The following is a 9,594-nucleotide window of genomic DNA, read 5'->3' as shown; positions in this document are numbered from 1 at the left end:
TCTTACTGGTGGGTCAGTCCATGTCTCACCAGACAATTACTGTATCAACTGACAGTGACACACTACCAGTGTTGTGTGTACAAAAAATGGCATCTAACCATGTGCATCAAAACCAGGGTTAGGGACTGATAATGGGATCAGCATCTCACCAATGACAGCTGAAAAGCTGGTGCTTCACCTCAGAGCAGCAGAGGAACCTACCCTGTAGTATCACCAGAGAAACTAACAAACATACCAGTACATCAGCATATTTCACAGTTTATGCCTCATATTACTGCAAAGCAACAGGTCTTAATTATATAGTAAAACAAAAAAAGAGTTTGAGAGGAGAAAAACTATGCCAAAGTCAGTTAAACCTGGAGTTGAAGAAAGGAAAGAAGAGGAAATGAGGACACTGAAAGGGAAGCGATGGATCTATTTCAGCAAACGATGCTGTGAATATGACACTTATGACATCAACTTCCCACAGCATGTTTAAAAACCACAACAACAACAACAATCCTACTGAAGGACCTTTTGTGAGTGTACAAAGAGACTGAGGCCTCAGTTTACAAAGAGACGGAGGCCTCAAACAGTTGCATTTGAATCAACCCTGATACACCCTGGCCTTGTTGTCGTGTCAACATGTCAGTGTTTCAATGAGTTATAGTTCTACTCACTCCCTCACCATCAATGGTCGCCTCTGTGAGGCAAACTGCTCCTGACGTTATCTCACACCTGGACAACAATCCAAACATACACTGATCCTGGGGAGAGTGAGGGGTGGGTGGGGGAATGGGTGGAGGAGGGGAGGCGGCAGTGGGAGGAAGGGGAGAGAAAGAAAGAAAAAGCAACAGCTTAGCAAAGCATAAAGCACAGAAACCAGTATTCAGCCAATATTATTTTCTCCGGATCACAGAATACAAAACCAGTATATGTAACCAGACTAAGCATAGAAACCAGTCTGAAATCCTAGTACATTATAAGATGGGCGGCAGAAAACTGGTCTTTCATCAGACAATATACAGAACAGAAATGAGCAAGAAAAAACATCCCAACTAAGGCATTTCACCAGACACACAAGGCATAAGCCAGTGTCTGACAAAGCGTGGCAGAGCTGGTCTCCACGGAGCGGAAGAAAAAAGCAACACAAACATGTTGTATAAAAATCACCACCATGTTTGCTGTGGAGGAGTTCTCACATCCAGCAGAAGGCACAGGCAAACAAGAACTTCAGTCCATCACATTGTGCACTGAGCTTCGTTAATTAACCCCTGACTGCTGACCAGTATGCACTCATCAGTGAAGGGCCGTCACCTCACCCACATTAAGTCAGAGCTTACAGGTTAGGAAGTCGGTCACCGTTCTGTTTTTGGACTCCTTCTTGGGACTGCATTTTGTTGAAGCTCACTTACACCACTGATACCAACACAAAAAGAGGTGACTGCCCTCAAATTCACGCCACACTGACCTCATTTCCTTCACTTCAGCAGTCTAGGGGTTAAGCATGGTTAAAACCATGACTGACACAATCCTTCCTTTTCAGTTTTCCTTTGGTTTGCACCTTAATACTGCTTTTGTATTGAATGAATGTGCTTGATTTTAGATTCGGTGTGATTCAAAATGACAAAAAAGTTTTTCCCAAGTAAAAGAAACTGTGAAGAAAAATGACTTCAACATTAAAGATTATAAAAAAGATTTCATGAAAGAAAACATAACCGCAAAACATATGCACGAACCATCAGAAGAACCCGTTTCTGAACTGGTCATTCAAACCGATGTTCAAACGACTGACCGCAGCAGATTACACAAACCAGCTGATGATAAAACTCCAGCAAAGGTTCCTCAACTGCTACCACTTGGATCACAAACACAAGCATTTATCTGGAAAATGAACTGCGTAATTGTCAGCTACATAAGCCATCCCCATTCCACCTTCAGAATACAGTAGACATGGAAAGCAGCAAAGTGTACGCTATGTCATGTTAATGCATGAGAACTTATGTAGATTGCACATGTATCACATGCCTTAAAATGACACAAAAACAAATAGTGAAAAATAACAGTCAAAAACAAAAACAGCAAATAAACCCCCCAAAAACAAAACAAAACAAAACAAAAAATCCTAAATACAAACCAGGTCTGTATAAGTCTGTTCAACCACAAAATATAAAATACTACTATTCATGATTTTAATTTAAAAACAATTATTTTCAAAAACATACATCAATTAATGCTATTACATTCCGAGACTCTTTGAATAAAAATTGAGCCTTACTTATCAAAACTAAAATTTCAAGTAACAGCAAAAGGTACATGAAGAAAGTAATAAATCCACAAATAAAAGTAATATAAAAGCAAATAATAGAAAGGGTTTGGGAAAAAAAAAGTAATTTTCCATTGAAATGCATCAAATTTCTTCAGTGATAATCACTAATACTTAAATAGCCACACAGATAATAAAATACTTAAAAAAAACCAACTTCTCTTCTCAACGCCAGCAGAGGAATAGAACTGCTTCTTTGCTCATTTTGTTCATTCTGACAAGAGTTGAAGAAAAGCATGCCTGTTTCAGTATACATCAAATTAAAAGATATCAGCAATTAACTTCACCTGTTTAGAGTTAACCGTATATCTATAAAAAAAGAAAAAAAAGAAAAGAAAAATGAAAATCAACCCAGATTTACACGAGGCTCAGTAAGAGTCATTATTAAATACTGGACAGTCAAAGCAATACACAGCTTAAAGCCAACAGTCCTTGGCACTTCCAGAGTGTTGGTAACTGTGTATCCATTCTGCCAGCAGGCCTCCTGAACCACTAACCTCTAGATCCTGTTCTTTCCGGGCTGAATGCAGATGGGGAGCCCTGAAGTTGTGTCCCTTGGAAGGAGCTAAACTAATTTTCTGCTGTCATACAGACTTCACAGAAAGTTAAGGACCACTTCATTCATTCAGCCCTGCACCCAAGCATTGCTCTGGCATCAAAACATGTCTCATTTCAATGGTTTTCACATTCCTACCTAGGCATAAACTGTATGGAAAAGGAACTTCTACAGTATTTTCACATGTGTCCACACAATTTGAAGGAAAACAGGTACATTTTCTGTGCAGCATCAACACGGCAGGGAAACCTGCCAACGATAGAAACTCCCCTGGATTGAATGGGTCAATAAAAACAGGTATATTTTCAATATTAAAAAAAACAGACAAAAGAAAAGAAAAAAAGAGTCAGAGAATATCTAAATTGTGCAGGCTGCATATGCTCTACCTACTGGCCTCTCACTGAATTCACTGAAGGCTGTTCCAGGCACATGTGCACACTAAACAGCTTGAAAATGCATTTGGAAAATCGTCGTTTCAGCCAGAAACAGTTATTCAAAAATTCTTAAACAATGGCTGTGGTTTTTCAATGATAAAGAAAACAACAGGAAGTGGATGGTGTGTAAGAGAACACTTCTGGTTGTGGGTTGTGCTCATTACACGGACTGCTCAGCAAGACTCCTGTCTGCCAGAAATTCAGCATGTTTCACCATCCATGCCCCCTAGAGGAAATTGTGCAAGTTCCAAAGTGATCCTTAACTTTGTCTGAACTCTGTATAAAATTTTAAAAAAAAATCAAATTTGGGGTCTTACTCTTTGTGCGCTTATTGTCATATATCATGAACATATTTGTAACGAAGAGTCAGGGAGTTCCTCTCAATAAAAAAATAAACTCTAAAAATTTATACAACCAAACATGAACACTTATTTAATGCAACAGAACCAGACAGATTTAAAAACAATTTTTTGCGATGTTTTCCATTATCTTCTAAGCTTTATCAGCAGAACAAAGGCAAAACCCCCTAGACAAACTTCATCATAAGAGAATCTTTCAACCGGGAAATGTCACTCTCTCCCACTCCTAGTCTTTCCCTGACCATCCCATTGCATAATGTTCACACTCCTCACTGCTTGTATGTTTATCAACACTCCTCACTGCTTGTATGTATGTTTATCAACACTCCTCACTGCTTGTATGTATGTTTATCAACACTCCTCACTGCTTGTATGTATGTTTATCAACACTCCTCACTGCTTGTATGTATGTTTATCAACACTCCTCACTGCTTGTATGTATGTTTATCAACACTCCTCACTGCTTGTATGTATGTTTATCAACACTCCTCACTGCTTGTATGTATGTTTATCAACACTCCTCACTGCTTGTATGTATGTTTATCAACACTCCTCACTGCTTGTATGTTTATCAACACTCCTCACTGCTTGTATGTTTATCAACACTCCTCACTGCTTGTATGTATGTTTATCAACACTCCTCACTGCTTGTATGTATGTTTATCAACACTCCTCACTGCTTGTATGTTTATCAACACTCCTCATTGCTTGTATGTATGTTTATCAACACTCCTCACTGCTTGTATGTTTATCAACACTCCTCACTGCTTGTATGTTTATCAACACTCCTCACTGCTTGTATGTTTACAACACTCCTCATTGCTTCCATGTTTATCAAAAACTTCTGTCCAGATCTTTGCTTTACGTAATACCAACTGGCCTCTGACTCTGCCATGCTGACCACTCACCAGCCAACTGTGAGGGCCGTGAAGAGAAAGACCGTTCTTTTCATACGCTCTTCCTTACCTTGCCGTTTCTTCTACATAATCACATCTGCGGCATTCCACTGTTTTTCTTTGTACGAACAGCGACAAGAGATCAAACACCCCGCTCCCCTGTGTTAGCACTGACTGTCCGTCACAACCTGTTAGGTTTTTTTTTTGCACTGCGTCGTTCAGAGTGGTGAGATTCTGTGCACTTCGTGCTGCACGTCAGTGGGTCCTCCTCCACAACTTCATGGTTCGTTTCCTGAGCTGAACAAGTCACTGTGACCAGCCAAACGCCACCAGACGGTGATTTTAACGAAGGTGAATGATCACTGAGGTGTGGGCGACAGTGTTTTTTGTTTCCATGCTGATGGTAATTGTGTTTGTGTAGAACATGCCGTTCACTGATGTTTCAGGTTGATGGTTCCAAAGTACCGAGACGTGAAAAATTTCCATTGACTGATGTCTGAAGATCTTTTTATGCTTTGGTGGTGAGAGGTGTGGTGTCTCACCGACCCATGTTTCCCAAACTGACGGTGGCAGATGGCTGGAAGAGGGCGGTGATGTTTTACTGGTGTTTCATTTTCTCCAGGATGGGGATGATCATGTCGAAGCGTGGCCGTTTGCCCGGCTCCTCGTTCATGCAGATCTTGATCAGGCGAGACATGTGTGACGAAATGCCCGGAGGTATGCTGATGCGAAGACCTTCCAGTGCCACCTGTGTCAGCACACACAGGCACACACACACACATACACACACACGCATGCACACACACAAACAAACAAATCCATGCACACACACACACATACAATACTCATGCACACACACACACACACACACACACACACACACACACACACAAGCCCACACACACACATACATGCAAACACACACACACACATACACACATTAGACACCTCATGCACACGCAAACACACACGCATTCAGACATACAAATTAAGGAATCAACAATGATGCTTCAATAAGAGAAGGTAACAAATCAATGTCAGTAATAAAGACTATGGTAACAGTATAATTAACCAAATATCAAATGTTGTAAGTTACTTTCAGTTTCAAAGATGTGTCAAAGCATGTGGACAGATCCATACATGGCACACCACATCTGCTGTAAAAAAAGAAGAAGAAACAACAGAAAGTTCAGTAAACTACAAAGACTGAAAGACTCATAGTACATAATAACTTATGTCTTTCCACACATACACTTCATGGTCAGCACCACACACACACACACACACACACACACACACAGAGACCCATAGATAAACAGATAAATAAATGAATAACTAACTAACAAAAGAAATAAATTCCTGGACAGTCACTGTAAGCAGTCCTATGACCAGTATGGACCCATCAAATACATAGATAGATAACTATAAATAAATAAAGAAAGAAGTGAATAACCAAACACATAAATAAACAGATAAATCAATAAACCAACTGCCAGTCTGTCACTGTCGGCACAGTTATGCCCTGCAGGTCCCTACACATACATAAGCACACAAACACACACACAAACAATGAATAAAACAAATGAATAAATAAACCAACTGCCCAGCAGTCAGTATCAGCAGTGCCATGCCCAGCAAAACCCAACAGATAAATAAATAAATAAATGAAATAAATAAATAAACAAACAAACACATAAACAGATAAATAAAATCCCTGGCAGTCAGCGTCAGCACAGCTGTACCCACAGCAAGGACCCTCAGATAAAAACCATAAAATAATACAAACAAACAGATAAACAGATAAACAAACATATACATAAATAAAACCAGTTGCAAGGTAACAACTGTCTGCAGTGTCATGCCCAGCAAGGCACCACAGATAAACAACAAATAAATAAATAAATAAATAAAAAGATGTAACTGCCAGGCAGTCTAGCACTGCAGAACCAACCAAACAAAATCCCTGGCAGTCTAACATCAGCAGAGCAATGACCAGCAAGGCCCATCTGATAAATAAATAAATAAATGAATAAACAAATTAAATAAACAAACAAACAACAGGCAGTCAGGATCATTAGTGCTGTGCCCAGCCAGCCTCCTCCCCCCACCCCCCTCCCCGCCCCCCTCACCTTCATGCCGACCTCCATGGAGGACAGTTCAGCAAAGGGCACCTCCCTGGTCTTCAGCCCCCTCCCCCCTCCACTCACCCCGCCCCCCTCACCTTCATGCCGACCTCCATGGAGGACAGTTCAGCGAAGGGCACCTCCCTGGTCTCCAGCCCCCTCCCCTCACCCTGCCCCCCTCACCTTCATGCCGACTTCCATGGAGGACAGTTCAGCAAAGGGCACCTCCCTGGTCTTCAGCCCCCTCCCCCCTCCACTCACCTTCATGCCGACCTCCATGGAGGACAGTTCAGCGAAGGGCACCTCCCTGGTCTGCAGCCCCCTCCCCCCAGCCCCCCCCCCCGCCCCCCCTCACCTTCATGCCGACCTCCATGGAGGACAGTTCAGCGAAGGGCACCTCCTTGGTCTGCAGCCCCCTCCCCCCAGCCCCCACCCTGCCCCCCTCACCTTCATGCCGACCTCCATGGAGGACAGTTCAGTGAAGGGCACCTCCCTGGTCTCCAGCCCCCTCCCCCCTCCCCTCACCCCACCAAGCCCCCCTCACCTTCATGCCGACCTCCATGGAGGACAGTTCAGCGAAGGGCACCTCCCTGGTCTCCAGCCCCCTCCCCTCACCCCGCCCCCCTCACCTTCATGCCGACCTCCATGGAGGACAGTTCAGTGAAGGGCACCTCCCTGGTCTCCAGCCCCCTCCCCCCACCCTGCCCCCTCACCTTCATGCCGACCTCCATGGAGGACAGTTCAGCGAAGGGCACCTCCCTGGTCTCCAGCCCCCTCCCCCCAGCCGCCACCCCGCCCCTCTCACCTTCATGCCGACCTCCATGGAGTAGAGTTCAGCGAAGGGCACCTCCCTGGTCTCCAGCCCCCTCCCCCCAGCCGCCACCCCGCCCCCCTCACCTTCATGCCGACCTCCATGGAGGGCAGTTCAGCGAAGGGCACCTCCCTGGTCTCCAGCCCCCTCCCCCCAGCCCCCACCCTGCCCCCCTCACCTTCATGCCGACCTCCATGGAGGACAGTTCAGCGAAGGGCACCTCCCTGGTCTCCAGCCCCCTCCCCCCAGCCCCCACCCCGCCCCACTCACCTTCATGCCGACCTCCATGGAGGAGAGTTCAGCGAAGGGCACCTCCCTGGTCTCCAGTTCCCACAGCAGGATGGCAAAGCTCCACATGTCTGCCGCCCGGTTGTTGATGTCGTCAGGGCGACGCTGCAACGCTGTGCACACACACACACACACATATGTTCATAATGTCACACAAACATTTGTGTGCTTAAATGCAATACACAGTCCAGAGTGTGTGCTGTTTCCTTTTTACCCTTCAATTTTCATTATAGAACTAAAAAATGTGTGTGTGTGTGTGTGTGTGTGTGTGTGTGTGTGTGTGTTTGTGTGTGTGTGCATGGTTCTGGAATTACAACATATTTCCATTTTTTTTCTAAATGTTAAAACTAAATAACACATCAACTGGATTTTCTGGAATAATTTTTTGACACAAGTATTTGAAAGTATTACAGCTTACTTTCTGTGCAGTACATACGATGTCATCAGCTGAATAAATCAAAGTCACACAAAACTCTCTCTCTCTCTTTCTTCTCTCTCACACACACGTGAGGGTTTACAAGCGTCTATTCCTTTATCACCCTTCCCTCAACCCCATTCTCTCCTCTTAACCCAATTTTTGTCTTGTCTTTTTTCATCTAACTGGAAAGACGTGACATTGAGGATTACCACTTCTACTGCTTAAAAAACAAAAACAAACAAACATAACCAAACTACTATGATTGCTGAAATCTTTTACTGCCGTGAGCAAATTTAGTCGACATCAAGGGGTATTGTTGAAATAATGGACCATTTTTCACACTGTAACAAAGCTTGACAGCTGCACTCATCAGTCCAGTGTAACAGAAAATTGACCCCCTCCCCCCCAACACCCCCCTGCTCCCCCCTCCCCGACCGAGTTTAAAATGAGTGAGTCCACTGTGTTGTTTTGACATGAACCGAATCATGTGACTGAGAGCGTCCAGTCTCAAATATCTGGTGCTCAGGGACTGTTTTTCACACAGAAACTTGGCAACAAAAGAGTTAACTCCTTGAGTGCCATAGTACATAGTATGTACATGCATAGTGACATCACTGATGACATCATCAAAAGAAGAGAAATGACCTTGCAAGGCTGAAAATTCACACATTTGATCTGGAGTGGTATATCTCCACAACCATTTTTCTCAGTTTTTTGGCTGATTGTTCTGGATATTGATTCATAACTTGAAGCACTACTTTCCACTGTTTTTTGTTGATTTTTTTCCCCAGGCACACCAGGGATTGACACAACAACCAAGCAACCAACCAACCAACCAGAGGCCACCAATCCACAGCCCCCTACCTTCAGGGGCCATCCAGGCAGGGGCGTAGACCTTGCCCTTCTCATGGAAGGAGAAACAGTAGTCAGCCATGTTGATCCTGGCAGTCAGGTCCTCGTCAATCTGTAACCCCGCCCCCAATCAAACACTGTCATACCGGCCATTCACAAACTCACACCACCACCTTTGTATCATCATCATAACCTGAGTGAAATTGTGTTTCGTGAAATGTGTCTGGCATTGTTCTGTGCTGATTTTACACACCATGCATCAAGTTGTTCTTTTTCCACTCTGCGCCAAACAGCACACAGAATGACGCCACACCATTTCATTCAAGAATGACCAGCAAGTGAGCTAGATTATGCCAAAACTTCAGGAGAGAATAATCATGGATGTGGGAATGGGGTTAAAGGCAAGTGACTCAGAGACAGAAAGAGAGACAGACAGACAGACAGACAGACAGAGACAGAGAGAGATACACATGAAGAGGGAGAGACAGACTTGGAGAGTGAAAAGATGAGACTGGGAAAGAAGGGACAAAATAAAAACGTATAATATGTTAA

General features: G+C 43.8%; 1 protein-coding gene across 5 annotated transcripts in view; it reads right to left on the bottom strand.

The window, feature by feature from the left end:
* Positions 1-3,219: 3,219 nt before the first annotated feature.
* Positions 3,220-9,594, bottom strand: part of LOC143283652 (scaffold protein ILK-like) — a 27,940-nt gene continuing 21,565 nt past the window's right edge. For 2 of the 5 annotated variants that reach the window (XM_076589861.1, XM_076589865.1), the window contains 3 exons: positions 9,055-9,154; positions 7,755-7,885; positions 3,220-5,298 (listed from right to left, as the gene is read on the bottom strand). In XM_076589861.1, coding sequence (XP_076445976.1) covers positions 5,149-5,298; positions 7,755-7,885; positions 9,055-9,154 — 381 coding nt within the window. In that variant the 3' untranslated portion in view covers positions 3,220-5,148. Of the gene's footprint in view, positions 5,299-7,028; positions 7,071-7,386; positions 7,429-7,662; positions 7,705-7,754; positions 7,886-9,054; positions 9,155-9,594 lie in introns of all 5 variants that reach the window. The other 3 variants (XM_076589862.1, XM_076589863.1, XM_076589864.1) reach the window with 3 other exon arrangements.

This window comes from Babylonia areolata, chromosome 7 (assembly GCF_041734735.1).
Source record: "Babylonia areolata isolate BAREFJ2019XMU chromosome 7, ASM4173473v1, whole genome shotgun sequence".
NCBI lineage: Eukaryota > Metazoa > Mollusca > Gastropoda > Neogastropoda > Buccinidae > Babylonia > Babylonia areolata.
The sequence above is the reverse complement of the archived record's forward strand: the minus strand, read 5'-3'. Positions and strand labels throughout refer to the sequence as shown.